This window comes from Seriola aureovittata, chromosome 5 (genome assembly GCF_021018895.1).
Source record: "Seriola aureovittata isolate HTS-2021-v1 ecotype China chromosome 5, ASM2101889v1, whole genome shotgun sequence".
In the NCBI taxonomy this organism is placed as follows: domain Eukaryota; kingdom Metazoa; phylum Chordata; class Actinopteri; order Carangiformes; family Carangidae; genus Seriola; species Seriola aureovittata.
In genome coordinates, this window is record NC_079368.1 from 10,494,800 (window position 1) to 10,513,948 (window position 19,149).

A 19,149-nucleotide genomic window follows, 5' to 3' on the forward strand; every position below is an offset into this window, starting at 1 on the left:
GTAGAATCAGGATATGGAGAGGCTTTGACATTTTTATAGAAGGGAGTGCATAAACTAAAAAGGTCAGTCTTTGAAAATATCTGACATTAAGATGAACAACAGTCTTGACCTGTTGCATTCAGAGCCTGCTCCCAGAAAAAAATGATTGCTTTCTTTTTAAAACAATGGCCTTAACCTTTTTAGTTGTCTGAATGGAGACTCATTAGTCTCAGCAAGCAATAAAATATGGAGAGTGGTAAAATACAGACTTGAGGTTATCATAAGACTGCAGCTAAACTATGCTGTACTTATTTACCATTCCAGCACCAAAACCAAGAGAGGGGGGGGGCTCAGGCGTCTGGAAAAACTTCAGTGAGTTAGAGAGAAAATGCTGTGGGAAAGTTCATCATGAGCTATTTGAGCTATGCCTACATGCTTAGTCTCAAGCACGGGTCCCACTGAAGACAGAACATGTGAGATGACAGAGGAAAAAACATAGAAGACCTTTTGTAACGACACAAGGAATTCCAGCCATTTTTATAACTCTGGACATTACATAAAGTTAGACAAATATGCAGAGGTTTGAACTTGAAAACATCCAAGTGTCCCTTCTAAGAGGCCACTTGCTGAGAAGGTCCATTTTTAAAGTTTCTCTTCGTGTTTGGGATTCTTTGTGTTGTTTATATGTTAAATGGGATTCAGATGCACTGTCACTCACAGCCATGTCCAGTCTCTGAGAGTGGTGGCTTGCGTCAGAGAGGTTTTTGATCTTTTTCACACTGGGAGAAAGATGAGCCAGTCTTGCCATGATGTAACTGGGGTCCAAGTGGGTCTTCCGAGAATCTTATTGCTTTTTATTGAACAGTTTTGGCTAGTCTTTATGGAAATAAAATACATCTGTCAGTCATGAAATATGGTCCCAGCAAAATGTAATCTTCAGCAATGTAAGACAGAAACCCTTCTAATAACTAATTCAATGTGACTCTCATGACATGTTGTCTCCTTTCAAGTAGTTTTAGAGCAGTTGGGGTTTGCAGGACGTCTGTGTGTGCAGAGAGGAATCAGCTCTCTGACCTGCCCGTTATTTTGGCAGATTCAGTTGACATGAGCGTGATATGTGATGTTCACTCGCCGACTGACGCCTCCGACAGACGCTGGAGATAATAGAGCTGTTTAGTGTCAAGTCCTTACACTTGGAAGTGAATTGGCTTGTGTGTGCCTCGGGTCCCTCCTCGGCTGGAAAGCAATTATAAATAAACCATTCGAAATTCCACTTAATGAATTTCACCACTGAGTTTTGAAGCTGTTAAAGAGTTACTCCACTGATTTTTAGAAAGACCAGTTGTCACGGAGAATACCTTTTTAATGTGTTCTGTGGCTCTGTAGGAAGCCTTTTAAAGTCTGAGAAAATAACCTTGATTATGTCATCAAGGTTATTTTGAGTTGGTCCTGAGAGCGTTTACCAGCCAGGCACAGTTTAATGAAAGCTGCTTTTGCATTATGGGAAATGTAGGATTCAGCCAAAAGTCAGGTTATCTTCCCTCTGCTGCTTCGGGTTTGTCTCTTGTCAGTCCTCCAACTTAATGAAAGCACAGTGCCAAATTGGTGGAGCATTGTTTAAACTCCATTGGTTTTTTCACGTCCAGCCCTTTGACTAAATGGTGTAATGATCTATAATAGTTCAATTACAAATGCGGAATTCAGCTTACTGATATTACATTGCAGGTTTATCATTGTATTGTTTCTCCTGAATGCACTGCAAGCCTCTGTGAAATAAAGATGCTGGATTTTCTTTCTTTTTTTTTTTTTCTTTTTCATCAATCCAAAACCACGTTCAAAAAGCCACCGTGGAGTTATAGTGAGGCTGCGGCCAGCAAGCCACGGTGGGGCAAACTTCCGTATTGGCCAACCAAAAAACACATTAGGAGCTATGTTGTGGCTGAAAGCTCCATCAGTGAACCTCTAGGAATGAACTTGCTCCTGTCATGGCTGTCCGTCCCGGACGGCCTCGCATGTTTGTGGTATTTATGGAGTCGCCTGTTCTCCCATTCTCCCTACCATTTTTTTTTTAATTCACCCTTTTCTCTCATTTTTCTTATGTTGGAATTCATATCCTCTGGTAGACATTACATTCCTTCTCTCTCTCCACTCACAATATCAACTTGGCTTTTCCCCACTTTTCTTAACTGTTCAATCAGTATCTTAATAATATTAATAAATTAGGCTTTGCGGTGGCAGCATTACCATAATTTTAATCCATGCTTTGTCCACCCTTTCTTCCTTTTTCTGGTCTAAAAGCTGATCTGGATTGCTTGCTCTGCCGTCTTTGCCTGTCAGCCCTGGTGTTTACCATCATGCAGCCTAGTGGATGAGAATTTGGGGTTTTGGCTGACCCCTTCCTCCAAGGGATGTCTACCCTGGTTTTAAAGCGGTGACGAGCCTCCTGCCACAGCGCTGTGATTAGTGAGTGCAGTTCTTTCAGAGCGCTCAGTGGGGAAATGGCTAGGGAGAGGCCTGCCATGGGCACACTGTGTATTATGCTGCTGGGGCTGGCAGGAACACAGCAGCCCAGTGAGCGCTGAGATGTGGAGCCTCCATGACAAGGGCCTCTGTCCTGCCTGAGAGGTGCAGAGTGCTGCTCTATCAGGTGATCAGCCTCTCTGAAAAGCTCCTAAAAGGCTTTTCCACCCCTGTTTTGGCTCCCTTAGTGAGGAGAGTGGGATGCGCAACAGGATCCCCCGTTTTCCAGGGTGTTGGATATCCTGAGAAAAAGCCCCTGTACAATAGTGGCTGTGATTGCAGAGGCTGTGGAAGGCTGGTGCTGAGTTTTCCCTCACGTCACAACGCTTGTCGTTGTGTGATGGGAGCTGGAAGAGGTGGTGAAGGGGGGGGTGGCTGCTGACGTTCCCAAACTGTACTTAGGCCATCACACCACTCTGCTGAAAAACACAGCAATGTCCTTTGTGCCTCATCATGGAGTCTTAACTGCATGCCTAAGAACACATGTGGGATAATATACAAAGAATTGTGGGTTTAAAATGGACAATGCATGTAATGACTTACATAGGCAAAAGCCCTTGACTTGAATGCAATTGGCCTTTTCTACACATTTTTACATGTGTATACTACATACTGGAAGGAGCTTTTCCAGCTCCTATGGTAATTGATGATTGATGATTTTTGTTTGTTAGTGCATCCAACATTTATTACCTGCTATTACTTGACTGCAAAAATATTTCCCCATTTTCCTGCATTGATTTTTAATCAGATGATTTGGGTTCAAGTTCGTGTGGCAGGAACCATCCACTCTGTTGAAGCAACAGTCCCAGCAACTGCAGAGAGTTAAAATGCATCGCCACTGAAATACATTGGAAACCCTGGTAGGAATAAATAAGTAAAGCTGTTTCCATCTATGATTCCAAAGTGGCATTGGTGGACTTTATTATGTGTAAGATTGTACCCTGCAGTTTTGTTTTGTCATGCCATGATGTGGCCAGCTATTTTCATGGGATTTAGTAAAATGAGCAAAGTTATCCTAGATTCCTGAAAGCCAAGCATGAGATTGTATCTGGACTGGCCCGGGCACCATCATGATTCAGAGCATCTGTTTATATCATCAAGAAGTGACCACAACAGGATCTCTGTTGCGATGAGCAGGGCCAAAACCAAACTGCTTTTCACGAGACATGACCCGTCACTGGGCCATTAGGACCAGGCTCCATGTCTGGGTTCGCAGTTGCTGCACTTTGAGGTTCCTGAGGGTTGCCTTAGCGGGCTGCCTGATCCTGTGCTGGGTTAGGAAGGCAGCTTTATAAATATTCCTTCTTGTCTAGGATGGGCAGCTTTGTAGGGTGACACTCAGTTTTTGGGTCTGTGCAGACCAAACTCTTCCTCTGTGTGCTAAATTGGGTGGAGTGGCCTTGGCAGTATGACATGTGTCACTAAACTCTTTATCCAGGCAGGACATGGTAAGTATCTGTACATCCTCTATCCCATACATTTGTCCGTCACCCATTCTCCTCTCAGCAGGCCAGCCTACACGCCAGCAGCTGGCTTTGTCCTGCTCTATTCTGGAGGTTGTGGTGGACTGGAGTGCAAAGCTGCGGTCATCGCTTTGGAACAGAAATGGAGAGTTGTCTTGAAGGAATAGAACTAAGTTTATGATTTTTTTTTAATTCTTAAATGGACTCAAAAGTAAAACTTTATATTGCGTGCATTGTTGGGTGAAGAGTGAGAAAGTCTTGGTAAAATGTACCTCACCTGTCGTGGCTTCTCCTCCAGCACGAAATACAGATATGCATATCTTTTCCTTGACGACGATGGCTTGGAATGATGTACTATTTCAGGATTGACATGAGTGGGGCTGCTGTTTGGTTTGGCAGGCCGCTGCTGTTCTAAGCCAAGCCAGTGTCAGGGGAGCGATGCTGGCTGTGGCCACGGTGGAGGGATGTTTTCTTCTTCTTCTTCTCTGCACAGTGAGCTCTGTGACTGGACAGCGTGAGGCCTCTTCACGTGGACTCGTAGCCGTTAAGCTTGGGGACCATTGTGGCCCCTACGCGGGCAGCATGCCTCTCCTCATCCCCACTGATTGATCAGCACGCCTGTTTTTCTTTCCCCTGGAGTGGAAAAGCAAACTGGGGCACTTTTGATTCCCCATGCTTTCCAGGCCCCCGGGCGCACTCATGGGGACATCATGCTTGTGAGTTTATGGGGAAATGTTGGCTGGGAGAGATGGCCTTTTTACTATTTGGTGATGTTTACGAAGGTGGTTGAGCAGTATGTCAACATTCCAAAAGTTGTTGTCAAGGCAACGACCTGTATAACTGCCCCTCAGTGTATTCACGCCAACAAAAACAGACATGTCAGCATATATTCCCCCAGTTTTACACAGGACAACACCTACGTTTTAGGGAAATGGTTACTATGGCTGCATATTTTTGGTCATAAATCATAATTGTTAAGCTGGTAAAATGGCATCTGCAGTTAACACTGAAGAATAATTCTGCTACACTCAGACACCATAAATGATGTCTTGCTGACATTTTCGATTTATGTTTTGGCCGTTGGCGGAAATTCCTGTTGAAATATGAGAATTAAGCTATACTCCATCATATTGTATTGCATTATAAGTCATAGTACTATGTTGTTCAGTACAGTTACTATACCTCTGTGTGAAACCAGAGAGTAAGACATACCAGATGGTTTGTGTCTAATTATTGCAGTTGTGATATGTTGGACTCATGAACTATTAGAGCCTTTTTATGATGGCTTTAATTCAGCTTCTTTGATTGTTGTTGTTGTCTTTTTTTTTTTTTTGCATATGAAAAGAGGCATCCAAGCCACCATAAATTAAAAGTTTCATGAAGTCCAGTGATTTTAGTCCCACCATAATGAACTCCAGATGTCTGATGAGCTTGATATGCTGCTTGAGTCAGAGCCTTGTGGGGAATTTAATAGGGACGAAAAATGTGTTGCTTGTAGCACCCTTCGTGAATAAATAAACGCTCAGACTCGTATTCATTCTTCATTGTGTGTCTGACTTTTGGTGGCAGTGTAGGTGAGTGCCTCCCCCAGACCACCTACACTTTGATCACATGAGACGGCTTTGGCTTCTCTCTGGGTCTGAAAGTATTCACTGTGCCATTACTTCCTCCACAATTCACACATTCAGGTTTATCCACATTTATCATGTGCTGAGCTTCAGGAATCACGGATGTTAAATTAAAGCTGCAGTACAGAATAACTGTTACTTGATGTTCTTGTTGTCAAACATGTCTTGGAGCATTTACCTGTAAACTCTTTGGCACGTATTTTGAAGTAAGACTGGAAAAAGTCCCACAGGCTGAAAGTTTAAAAAAAAAAAAGTAAATGTTGAACTGTTATAGCTCACAGTGGAAACAGTGCACAGAGGTACTTACTGTATGCTCATAGTCATCCTGTTGTCCTCATCTTTCTGCTGTTCATTTGGCCTCTAATCTTCTACATATGGTTTATATCTGTAGCAGTCTGATGGTGTGTGGCCGTGGTGAATGAAGGGGGGGGGGGGGGTGGTATTAGCACTCGCATCACAAAGATCTGTCACTTCATTTCATGTTATTGAATGCTGCACTATGTAAGCCTGTGCCAAGAATTTATATGTAGAGAGCATTATAAAGGATTGAGAAGACTGAGCTTGCCTACTTTCACTGTTTTGAAAAAGGTAAACTAAGTATGCCTTAGGTTAGAAAACTAGATGTAGCTTTTGTGTATTAAATGCTGTTTTTGAAAATGCATGTGTAAAATTGGGGCTCACCACTTGAAGCACGGTTTATATTCCAATCAGCACTTTAGTCTGAGACCCTCCATAAAGCAGCTGCATTAGGATACGAGGCAATAAAAAAGGTAAAGAATGTTAATGACATGAATTTTAATATAAAATGATGCCCTGTGTTCAGTCATAGATTGTGTTTATTTGTTACAGAATGTGGACACAATAATGAGGCATCGCTCAGACATAATTACAAGCCAGGGTCCATCAGTGACAGTGGATAACGAGTAGGTTACCGTCAGCCTCAGGTCTTTGCTCAGGACCTCCACCAATGCACACGGCTGGATAGGAAACAGTGTACACAGCTCTGATTATTACCCAGCCCAGGATGTCTGCTGTCCCCTGCCTCATTTTAGTTTTGCAGTCATGTCTGTGGTGGAGACGGTGAATAAGCAGTTATAGCACTTTCTTACAGTGGTACCAAGCTTCCCAAAAATAAAAGCTCCTCTAAGCATTGCTCTTGTGTGCTGCTGGCCCATGCCCTGTAATTGAAGCTGCTGGGTGGTAATGATGATGATGCAGAGTGGCTTGCATGGAGCCAGACTGAAGGCTCCTCCACTGGCACTGTCCCCAACGTCTCCCATGGGCCTTGATCTGAAACAGCTGCCCTCACTTCAGTTTGCCATTTCCTGTTTGTTTGTTTGTTTGTTTGTTTGTTTGTGTCTTGAAGAAGCAAATCATAGAAGGAGGCTTGTTGGTGTTTGAGTGATTCTCTTGCATGTTTTGACTGTTCGTCCTCCACCCCCCCCCCCTCCTGTACCAAGTCTTTTCTTGAGCATAAGCCAGTCACTTAGTCATTCATTCACTTGAATCAATCTGATGATGTCAGATTAAGTGTAGCCTATTTGTTGTTCTAAAAGATCTTTTATGTGACTTCAAGTGTAACAAGGGGGGGGGGGGGTTAAATTATATATTCTTAATCTTTTTAAATTAATAAATCACTGATGTAAACTGTTAGTTTAGTAGGTGCCATTAAGGGTTGGCACAATTATTGTGGTAGGACTCTCCCTTCATATACTGCTTTGGGAAATGTGGCTTGCCAAGGCTTGTCGGGTTGCACCTGTCTTGGCTGGCGATGCCAATCATGTGTTCAGCATAGGACGGCACACGAGAAGTGACACATTTTGTTTTTGTATTTTCACATATACAAGCCCAGCTTATTCCTGCTACTGTCGCATTTTACTGACATGCAAGGGTATACTCTGTCTCTCGCCCAATGCATGCTGGGATAGGCTCCAGCCCCCCTCGCCTCTGCCAGGGATAAAGTGGGTTTACAAAATGGATGGATGATTCAAATAAAAAGCAGGCTTCAGCACAACCTTCTGCAACTAGTCTGTTGTCTTTGCTGCAGATGTTGTACTGCTGCACAAGGACACATCCAGCAGAAAGAAAGATTTGTACATGAAGTACTTATATCTCTATAATATTAAATCACTCAATAATAAAAATAATTAGTCCTTATGTATTATCTATTTAAAGATTTGGCTGACAGAAGCCATGCAACATTCACAAAGAGCCCTTCAATGGTCATCGTGTTTTCATTCAGATGTTGCTCAGTTCTCGGACCTCGGATTTCTACACAGAAATAGGTGACATCACCTTTTTGCAACTGAGCCCTGCCCACTTGTAACCAGCAAAAAAAAAAAGCACAGACAAAAACGCAAATAGAGAAATTTCTTATGTGAAATACCCAAAACTGCTCTAACTTAAAATAGTGTTTTTGTGTAGGACCTCATTGTCCATACTAAGAAGCTGAATATGAAAATAGGTTTTGTGGGCCTTCTTAAAAAGGCAGAACCTTGTGTTTGATTGCAAGTCTTAAGTACAAAACTGTAAGTGGCAGACTCTTAGGTTAGATACGTTATTGCATATGTAGCTCAAGGCCAGCACAACATAACAGCGACTTGCCCTAATCATCCAGGGTATGTTGACTATGAACAGTGTTTCCTCTAGGATTTGTTTAAGCAGCGGGGCCATGGGTATCCCAAAGCCCTGGAAGTCTACATTTCCAGGGATCTACACTCACTTTTTTTGTTCAAAAATTCAGTGCATAAATAACTTTAGGGGTGCAATGGAAATTGATCAAATAAGGTGTTTTTCCTGAATAAAGAGTTGGAGACATTAACAAGCAAAATGTATTTATTTATTTGAATACAAAAAGTACATTACATTTTTAATTATTGCTCTCTGGATGTATTTAACAATTATGTAATTATGACAGTCATCACGATGTTGATACTGAACAAATACAGAAGATCATGGTTCAAAAATATAGTCTATAAACTTAAATTACTGAGAAGACGACATCTCACTGTACAAACTTCTTCCCTGACATCTTTTTACAAGCATTAACAGTGTTGTGCAGAGGAGACAACAACAACAGCCAAGTTATTTTAGGCCCGACGTCAAGTTATTAATTGGATTAACATTAATTAGTGGAAGCTGATACGACCACCAGTTTGTCATTTTAACGACTGAAAGCGACGCTCAGTACCGGCTAAGATGAGAAGCCGCAGCTGATGAGTTCTCCACTGCTTTGTTAATTATTATTAACACTGGAGCTTAGTGAACCTGTGTATCTTTCCATCCTTTTTTGCTGGCCTATGCAAGTGCAGTGGGATAGTATGGAAAGCTATCTAAAGCTAAAGTTCTGGCAGTGGCCGCTCCTGCAAAATGTACATAGCGGAAACACTGATGAACTCCTGATTACAGTTCAATGCAGCTTTAATCAGAGCTTCCTCCTTTGGCCAGCCACAGGAACCAGGAAGAATTGGCTGATGATTTTCTCCAGTGGTCTCTCCCATCTCTGAACCATGCTCCCATCCAAGACAAAATAATAGGCTTTCCCCAGCTTGCCTTTGCCCCTCCCTAACTTTGATGGTGCATGAGACATAGGGCCATTGTTGGCACTGCCATGGTGCAGTTTACCAAAAACATTGCAGCTCTGAGATCAACCGTGTGTAATGGTTTGATGGCTTACAATGGACCAGTGATGATTTTAGAACAAAGATGTTTTGGATAGTGCAGTTTAAGGCCGTTGCCAGCCGTGCCATGGTTACTGCTATGAAATTCTGGCATCGGATAGTGCAGAATGGATGATGTTGATGGAATAACTGCTCAAGTTTTTTTTAACTTTCTAAGGTCAAGCTCAATCACAGCTGCATTCTCCCTGTCACAGAGGAGCGCTTGTTTTTTCTCTCTCCTTCCTTTTGTTTTTCTTTACTTCATTGCATTCCTCTGGAGTCTCGTAGATTAGACTTGTGATTTTATCCGTGAATTCTCCTGCTGTTGGAGAGCCTGAAGATCCACGCTCAGTAGCCAGACACTTATATAACATAGGTTTGGTTTGCATTAGTGTGGATTCATATGCACATACTGTGTGGCTTCACTAGGTCTTCCTGAAGGAATCCCTAAAGCATGCATCTCTATTGTGTATATGTCCTTGAGATTGGTTCACAGCAGGAGAGGACATGGATGTCTCTATTCTTGTACTCTGATGATATGGAATATGTGATGTTATGAGCCTGCAGTTATTGTGCTCAGTTTATCCTGGGAGGAATCACAGGGAGACGTCCCAACAATCGTTTCTGGTAAAGGCCTCCTGGCACGCACCGCTAATCTGCCCACTCGCTAAGGAGAAAGAAGAGGAAAATTGGACTCAATTGAGAACAGAGACATTGTTCAAAGAGTTGCTGAATTGGAAGCGGGTGCTGGCATTGGGCGCACAAATCTTTGACTCCATCAGTGCCACTGTGTCAGCATCAAGCTCCAGCATCAGCTCCAGCTCGAGTCTCAATCTTGTGCCGGTTGAAAGCGTCGGGTGGAGACATTTCTCCCTTGGATGGAGCCTGTGTAACACTGATGCCAGCTGGTGACTGATGAGGGAGAAAAACTCAGTGAGCTTTAGTGTAAAAGCTGCACTCTGGAGTTGTGTGTGGGCTGTTTGCACTCAAAGTTTTCCTGGACTCTGCGCAGACCTAAAATAAAGTAATAGCTTTGTTACCCCAGCAAACCGGAAGTTGTGAAACTGTTTTGAGACTTGTTCCTTTTTTCTTTTTCTTTTTCTTTTTCTTTTTCTTTTTTTTAAACCAAGTCATTTTGTTAGTTGGAATATTGCAGCAGTATGCTCTCTGTGATCAGTGAGTGGTCAGTGTTGCAGGTGGACATGGTTACATGCCAGACAGTGTTGTGGATAAAAACAGTTTGTTTGTTGGGATTCCTGACAGTAAAAGTGTCTGGGTTGAGTTATGTGCTTTGCAGACTTGGTCCAGGTGTGCCAAGTGTTTAGTGTGCACATGTACCTGAGGTCAGTTTAACTAGTGGCTCACTCAAGCTCTCTTATTACATAATAAGAGTTACATTGATTAACCTTTGCACTTAATGTATTAACCATGTGCTCCTGTATTTATTTGGCTTCTCAGAGCAACTACAATAAAAATTGTCACTGGCACATGTGCTGAGAACTTAGTTTACAGCCTCTTGTGTACTGTAGGTATGCAGCGCCCTCTTCTGTCAAAAGTCAAATATTGTTCACTTAATTGTTCAGACTTCCTGAATTACACTCTTGGTACAGTAAGTGTTCAATTTTGCTGGATGAGGTTCTCACCGTGTGGAATGTCTTTTCTCATCCCATGACGAGGGACACTGTTTATAACGACCATGAATAATTGTGAGATTTGCACTGCAGCTGGAACCCATTGAAGTACATGCTGCCTCTGTCTTTCCCATCAAAACAAAACTGCTGCTGGTGCCAAACATCTGTTGCCACATAATCTATCATCCATCAGCTGAGGAGCTGACGTACCACTCTGATTATAAATGGTAATCAAGATGTTGATGTAGGTCGCTGTGATTGTTGAAACTGATCTCAAACTGAGTCATGCAACAGAAACTATTTGAGAGCGCAGGGCACCAAATACAAACAAAGACAAGTTGTATTGTTTGCTCTGTACTTGAAACTGAAAGAACTCCAGGTTTCAGTCAAATGTGATGATGATGATGAAGTAGAAGGTACAAGCTCCAGTGTTCTGCATGTGGTCTTTCTCCATCTGGGGCTCATTTACGCTACAGATAAATCTCTCCGTTTTTGATCTTGACTGAATATATCCTACATGATGGTGTGTCAGACTTCCAGGTTGTCATACAGCACAGTCTCCTCAGATTTAGAGCTTCCTGAAATAGGGACACTACATTTGTTCAGCGCCAGTACGCTGTTTGGTGAAGCAGTGGTCCAGAAACACTGCTGGTGAATTCCTGCCTCTGTACTCAACATAGTTCTTTTTGTGACTCTCTTACTGTAACATTGCATCATGGTCTAAGCACTTGGACAAGTCAATAGTCTCAATAGATTCCTCAGCTTTGAAGTGCAAACTTGGTTTCAGATGCTGCACGAAGTTTGACTTTCATCTCTCTCTCTCTCTCTCTCTCTCTCTCTCTCTCTCTCTCTCTCTCTCTCGATCTCTCTCTCTCTCGACTTTTCTCTTCCTCCACAGGAGTTCTCCCCTTCAGACTACAGAAATAACTCTGTGTCCAGCAGAACCCCTACCCCACCAGGACGCTACTCGCCCCAGAGTCCCATCGATCGGGATGTGCCCATGTCTCCCCGACGCAGGTAAACAGCAGTCGCATCACAACCACCAGTTTTACTCGAGTTTACTTTTATGACTACTTGTTTATTCAAGTGCTAATCAAATGATATTGAACAATCCAAAATTATACCTACCAATCTTAACGCGCCATAAATCTATTGCCTCTTCAGAGACTTGAGTGTACAACACAGCCTAAAGCTTCCACACAGTTTGGTGTTGTATCTAACAAGAGTGTGTATAATGTGCAGGCAGTCACTCCGCACCATCTATAAGCCAGTAGTGGTTACACCCATAAATTCAAGCCTAAGAAATCAACATGACCTAGTCCCGAGAAGCTGGTAGTGTTTTCATACTTGCAAGAAAAATGACAAATGTTTTCAGGTTGTACAAATTTGAGTTTAAGACAACGGTATTGATGTTTGTGTATAGTAATGTTTGAATCCATGATTTTGTTGTAATGAAAGTGACAAATGACGAAATAGTAACTACACCTTACACCTCAATATTGTTGCTTTGACGGTATTTGAACATAAAATGGTCAACATGAGCTTGACAAACTCTGTTGCTGGGCTATTATATTGGGTTGTATAAGCTTGTGTCAGTGGTTATAATATTGCTGTATTTTCCATATTTGAGATTTTATCTGAGAAGCCAGAATCCTGCTGCTTTAAACATTCCTTTGTATATTTGTCATTATTGTTTCCCCCTTTAACAGGTCTCTGTGGAAAGGGAATTGAAAGTGTAAATGGACTGAAAAGTCTGTTGGTCAGCTTGTGAAGTCACTGCTGTGTTGCAGCTGACTCTTGGTCCTTACAGCTGTTTGCAGCTGCACTCTGAGTTGACGACTACATATGAATTTTCAGCCTTTGGGAAACACTACATTGTGTCCACCTTTTTCCTACTTCGCCCATTCTGATGAGGTGATGTAGCTGTAATTTGACTCATTTCATAGTGTGCAGGTTTGCTCACCGGTGTTTTTTGTTTGAGCAGAAATGAAAATCTTTTTAGTCTCTCTCACATAATCCTTTGTGTCCACTCTCTCTGCTGGAGAGCCTGGTGCCTGTGTTTCCTCAGTGCAGGGTGGTTGACTTGGCCCCAGTTCCCTCCTGGGTAACCACGGCTAATGATATGACGTGTCAGCAACTGCAGTCATATCCAAACACCCAACATTGCCAAAAAAGTCTGATTTCGCCTCTCCCCCTGATTGGACCCCACTCTGTAGCCCCCAGCCTGCACAGCAAGCCTCTCTCTGCTCCTTTACAGCCAATCACAGACTAAGTGACACCCATTTACCCACCCCTTTGTGTCGTGTGGCCAATGAGTTTCAGCCCAGGGGCACACCTTTCAGTCAGACTCTTGTTTTTCTGTCTAGCCTGGTTTAGATAGAGGTGTGTGTTTGGCATCTGTGTGTGTGTGTGTGTGTCTGTGTGTGTGGGGGGGTGTGTGCGTGTGTGTGTGTGTGTGTGCGCTAGTATTGTTTTTTTTTTTTCTCCTCTCTTGTATGTTCTGAGTTGCTCTAGCAGTGTGAGAAATAATAGGACTGTTACAGTGTGGAGTAGTTGAGCTCCGTCTCTTTGTTCTCTCTTTCCTTTTGAGGTGAGTCTTTTGGCTTTTGTCTTTTTGATCTCTTTTGTCAGGATGTTCTAATTTTGGTTTAGATGTTGTGCTGCATCTGAAGCCGGATCAGAAATGTGGAAAGAATTTAGCCTTGTGATCTTATGTGTTTTGGCTACACACATTTTGAGTCAATGCTATGACTAGATCATTATCATAGCTCCCTTTTGCCAAGGCTGGGTATGGAAACTGGCTTCACATTTGTCTCAGATGCAGACTTTCTGTAGATGTGAACATTTTAAAGGACAATTCCCAGATGACAAACTAGTCTGAAGTTCCCTGATACTTTGTGAAATCTGTGAACTATCATTGTGAATCTGCCCACTCGACTGCTTGTTCAGATACATGTCGCTGTCTGTGATCATCATTTTGTTTTTTTGTTTTCCTCCCATTTGACTTAGACTTCCCAATTTTTTTTTTTTTTTTTTGAGATTGCATGTCAGATGGGATGGTGAGCAAAGCAAAAAGGGGAAATGGATTGCTGAGGGTGGAGCTGAGCATGAGGAGAACTTGGAGGGTGTGCTTTAGAGGTCTGTTTTCAATTTGAACCATGTTCAGTGATGCAGAGGACAGGGTCTGAGCATTTGTTTCAATTATTTGTTTTGTCTGTTTACCATTTCCTGTTTCAGTCATGGTTATTCATTAGGAAATGATGAGGGAACTCATCAATGAGTAAAGTTGCACATTGGAATTCATATAAAATGATCACAACATGGTGAAAGTTCTCACTTTAGCTTTCAGCTTTAACAGAGACTAAATGCAGGACTTTTCATCCCCAGTTTTAGGACAATGCAGCAGGACAGTGATCCTGACATAAAACCAAAGAAAACGGGGGGGTTGGTTATCTGGCCAAACAGTTAATGTTTTGGCTGGCCGAGTCCATCACCTGACCTTAGTCCAACTAAGCATGTGTTTCACAGACTGAAGGAAAAACCCTGAAAAAAGAAGTGAGGATTGCTGAAGTACAGAACTGGCAGAGCACCACCAGGGAAGAAGCCAAGTATTTGCTGATGGCTGCAGTTCATAAATACTGTAGACTACAAAGGATTTGACACCAAATATGTGACCCAACTTTATCCAAGTTTGTGTTAATTTGGCAAATTAATTATCATTCCAGTAAACTCGGTAATTGTGTATAAAAAGCATTTTTAATTCCTACACTATTTGCCCAAACTAAAGCTTATGCACTCCATATTGACCCCATAATCACTGTTTTTCTTCAGTATGCCGGAGTGCAGTGCAAACACAACAACAATACAACCAAATTCAAAGCCTCACAGTGGAGTGATGGTTTACATCTACACTACTGGTCAAAAGTCTCAGCTGTTATTTAAAATTTAAATAATTCAATTTTTCAAGTGTTTCTGAAACTAAAATATTAAAAAATTGATAAATTTTAGATTTTAAAAACCAGGAATCATGGAATATCCTTAATCTAAATTTTTGACAAATACACTTGTAACATTCTTTATACAAAGGAAATGAAACATTGTTCACAAAGTTTGCCCCACCGCTGTTGCAGAACTTCCCACAAATGTGTTGTACTTGTAGGTTACTTTGCTTTCATTGTCTGTCCAGTTCATCCCAAACCAGCTCCATGGGGTTTAAGTCTGTGCTACTCTTCCATCATTTGTGGACAGATAATTATTTTTTTCTAATGTGTTGGGTCATTATCTTGCTGCAGGAAAACCGTTTTTCCTAGATTTTTCAGTTTTCAGTTACTCAGTACTTTTTTTTTTTTTTTACCTTGGGCAGTTTATTAATTACCTTTTTATACCATTCATTGTTATTCACTGGACTTGAACCGTTGACATTGCAATAAAAGTGGAAAAATTGGGGTTTTGTCAAACTTTGGACCAGTACGTATGTGTATGTATGTTAAATCACTGAAGCAAGCAGTTGACATTAGTGAAGATGGGGTCATTGTCTCCGAGCAGATTCTTCACAGCACAGGTGTGGGCAGATCTGTTGTATGTGACAACAGCTGGGACACTCAGTCAGGTTAAGTTGACTGACTCTGGCTGACAAGTTGGCTGCAGGTGGAAGGCATCAAACCACACCTTGCCCGGCTTGTGTACCTGGCCAACCGGTTCCTACTGACAGCAAACACTCAGCAGCTCCCTCCAGAGAACATACTTTGTGTCTTTGTGTTTCTTCTATCTTACTAATACATCTGGCAGTCCGGGTTCGAATGCATGTGTTTCTTCAGCAGGACGGGATTGGTATTCATCCACACATTAAGTATGGAAGAAGCAGTAAAACGTAACCGCTTTTCCACCACACCAGGGGTAAAGAATTTGCTTGTAAAGTGAGCCACTGTTCTGTATGCTAATTGCTTAATGAGCTGACAGCATCTACTACCCTGAGGTGAAAGCTTCCTCTCCCCTCCTGCCCCCTCCTGTGCATTGAGATGCAAAGTTAGAAGTAGTTTTCATGTTGGCTGTTTCATAGACTATTAGTTCAAGGTATAAAGCTCATGTCTATTAATTTTTTTTATCAGGCCTTTTTTCAGGTAGAGGACTTCCTAACTAATGCAATAGTGGTTGCTGAAAAGATTTAATCACTATTATTGCGTGTAAGAAAAGACGCATGCTATATATCTCCCACTGTTAGACCTTATGTGCGCTTTGTTTTAACCTTGGGGCTGTGTTCCGAGTTGGACCAGCCCCTTTTTTTTTAAGGGGACAGTCGGACGATCCTGTCGAGCATGTGATGTGCGGACTCTGTTTGGCCTCTTGCCTGTGGTGTGCAATCTAGACTTCATGCTTGGAGGTCAAAGTCTCAAAGCCAGCTGCTGCCCCTTGATTAATTTCCTCTGCATTCAGTTAAACCAGACTCACAAGTCTTTCATAAATGTACATTTACAGCTGAACACGTCACAAAGAGTTTGACCTGCACGACGGTTTTGCTGAATGCAATATTTTCTTCTTTCTACAGCAGTTCGAGCTCTGACTTTGCCATGCAAAGGTTCGACAGGGACTCAGAGGTGTACAAGATGATCCAGGAAAATAAGGAGTCCCGCACGGCACCTCGTCAGTCCAACACCTTTAAAATGCTCCAAGAGGTCCTGGAGGCTGATGAGAAAGGTTAGAAGCACTCTGCAACCCATGTTCAGAATTGAAAAGAGCGAATCTGCCACAGTCTTACGTCAGTGTATGCATATGCACAAACGCATCCTAAATAATTTTAATCAAACTTTTTTTCGGTGTAAAATGGATGCTGTTAAATGTGTTCAGTGTCTTCCTAATTAAAATGTACAACCTTAGAACAGAATAAGCAGGAAAATGGTTGGAACATGAAAACATTACATGGAGGAGAAAAAGCAACAGACCTCATGCACGCTACAGATTCATATTGGGGATTGCTTTCAGGGTCTGTCCATCAGGCCAAATGCAACATGATTTACATCTTCTCCTGCAGTTGTTTGCTGGATGCATCTCCATCTTGAAATCATCTGTCAAATGTGCATCATGCAGAACGAGTGTGAGTTAATGAATAGTGACTTCCATATGGTCATCACCTGTGCTGGTTGGAGAGAGCAGCCCTCCAGTGTGCAGTTCATAAAGTGAGCAGCACATCATGGAATGCATCTGTTCTCCTTTTCCCCCTTCGCTTTGATAAATGTCAGAGCAAATAAATCCAGATAGTAATAACATTCTTTCATGACGTGATAATGAGCAATGTGTAGAAACCTATTTCATGAACCGTGTCCCGTGGGTGATGAGATAGTGATGACTGGTTTGGGAACACAAACAAGCTCCACTGACAGAGGGCAGTGAAGACAAACAGTGTGTTGATGTGACGAACAGGGAGACACAAGCCTGTCAGAACATCCTTGTGAGCTGCTCTCTTCATGTATGTGTGTGTCTGCGTGTGTGACGAACAGAGGCAGCACTGCGGTTTCCAGGGAAACTCTCGCCCAGTGTCCCTAAACCAACCACATCAGTGGGAGGAGTCAGCAAACATCACACCTGTGAGAAGTGTGGCACCAGCATTGTGTAAGTCTGTCACCTGCTGTTACACCCTCACTGGCATGACATAGGTGTGTTAATAATTACAATGATAATTTTCCCTGAAGTAAAACAAATAAAAACAAATCTGCAATTGGGACATCTTCACTTCCTTCTAAATCAGATCCAATGTTTGAATTTTCCTCATCTTAAGTATCATGTTACAGATAAGTTATCACCACACTGGCAATGCATTTGTTTAATATAAATAAGAAAATAAAAGAAGTCGTCTAACTCCTAATGACTATGACATGAACATGCTAATGTTATTACTGTGGTACCAGCTTGTCACTTTTCTTCTATAAGATACAAATTAAACTGATGTTTTGTCTGTGCTCATCTGTGCAGCGCTCAAGTTGATTTGAATTGGAAATTGTACACTGTTGTCAGATAGACTGGTCTCTGACTGTATTCATCTTTCCACAGCACACAGGCCGTGCGCATCACGGACGACCGCTTCCGCCACCCAGAGTGCTACACATGCACAGATTGCGGTCTTAACCTCAGGATGAGAGGTCACTTTTGGGTTGGAGATGTGATGTACTGTGAGAAGCACGCCAAACAGAGGTACCAAGGCCCAGGTAGTTCCCCCCAAGCCACCGTGTCCCCACGCCAATGAGTCTGCCACTCCATATCTGTTTCTGCTCGGGATATAGAGGGCTGCTTGTCTGCCTCAAGATCCACCTCATCTGACTCAGTTACAGACCTTGGGATGGGGCATGGAGGTGGACACTGGTCACTGATATGGCAGAGGATGTCCTTTTCTGATCACATTTAACTATACTTTGCAATATTATGATTCACTTTCTTGCCTTTCTTGTAATTGTATCAGAATAGGGGCTTTGTTTTTCACAAGGCCCCGCCTCCACAGTCTCTTTAGGTTAATCTTAGCTCTAATGATGCACAGCTGCCATGGACTCAAGCCACATTACGTTGTACTAAAGCCAGATTTACATAACAACAATGCTTTAGACAAACTCAGCAGGACTGGCTCTCTGACTCTGAGGATCTGGATAATCATTTGAATCTCCTGCTGACACAAAGGGACCAAAATCTCACCTACACTTCATGCCATTTAAAAAAAAAAAAGAAAAAAAAAAAAGTACTGTACACAGACACTGCTCTGTGTAGGTGTGTGTGGGTGTGTATAGGTGCATGCTTTCACATGCAGAAGTGTGTTGGCTTCTGCATGCCTTCCCTGCATCTGTGCGTGACTGTGTGTGTGCATGAGTGAAGAGAGAGTGAGAGAAGGGAAGGGGGGTCCAGGTTATTAAAGACACAAAGGAGTTTGTGAAATTTACGCTACAGTTTGGCCAAAAACCCTTGAGCTTTTCCGTATTTCTTTTGTAAGCAGAGTTAATGAGTAAAAATAATGGAAAAAAACATATTTGCTGATGTTTGGCTGTTTTGATGCTTATGAGGGACTATAGATTCATTCAATATACAATATTTTTGATGTTTTTGTGATGAACTGTATTCTATAATATAAACCATTTAAAATGCATAATGTATGCACAGGACATTTGGTGTGAAAAGAATTGATGATGATGATGATGATGATACTACACTTGTCCAATTACAGCAGTACTCAGAGACACACTATAATGTCTTCATTTCATGTGGCACTTAAAAATAAAATCGCACAACCTGA

General features: G+C 42.2%; 1 protein-coding gene across 1 annotated transcript in view; it reads left to right on the forward strand.

Annotated features, from left to right (window-relative positions):
* pdlim2 (PDZ and LIM domain 2 (mystique)) overlaps positions 1–19,149 on the forward strand; it is a 34,983-nt gene extending 15,834 nt beyond the window's left edge. The window contains exons 7-10 of the mRNA XM_056377167.1: positions 11,779–11,897; positions 16,426–16,574; positions 17,375–17,486; positions 17,925–19,149. Coding sequence (XP_056233142.1) covers positions 11,779–11,897; positions 16,426–16,574; positions 17,375–17,486; positions 17,925–18,117 — 573 coding nt within the window. The 3' untranslated portion in view covers positions 18,118–19,149. The remainder of the gene's footprint in view (positions 1–11,778; positions 11,898–16,425; positions 16,575–17,374; positions 17,487–17,924) is intronic.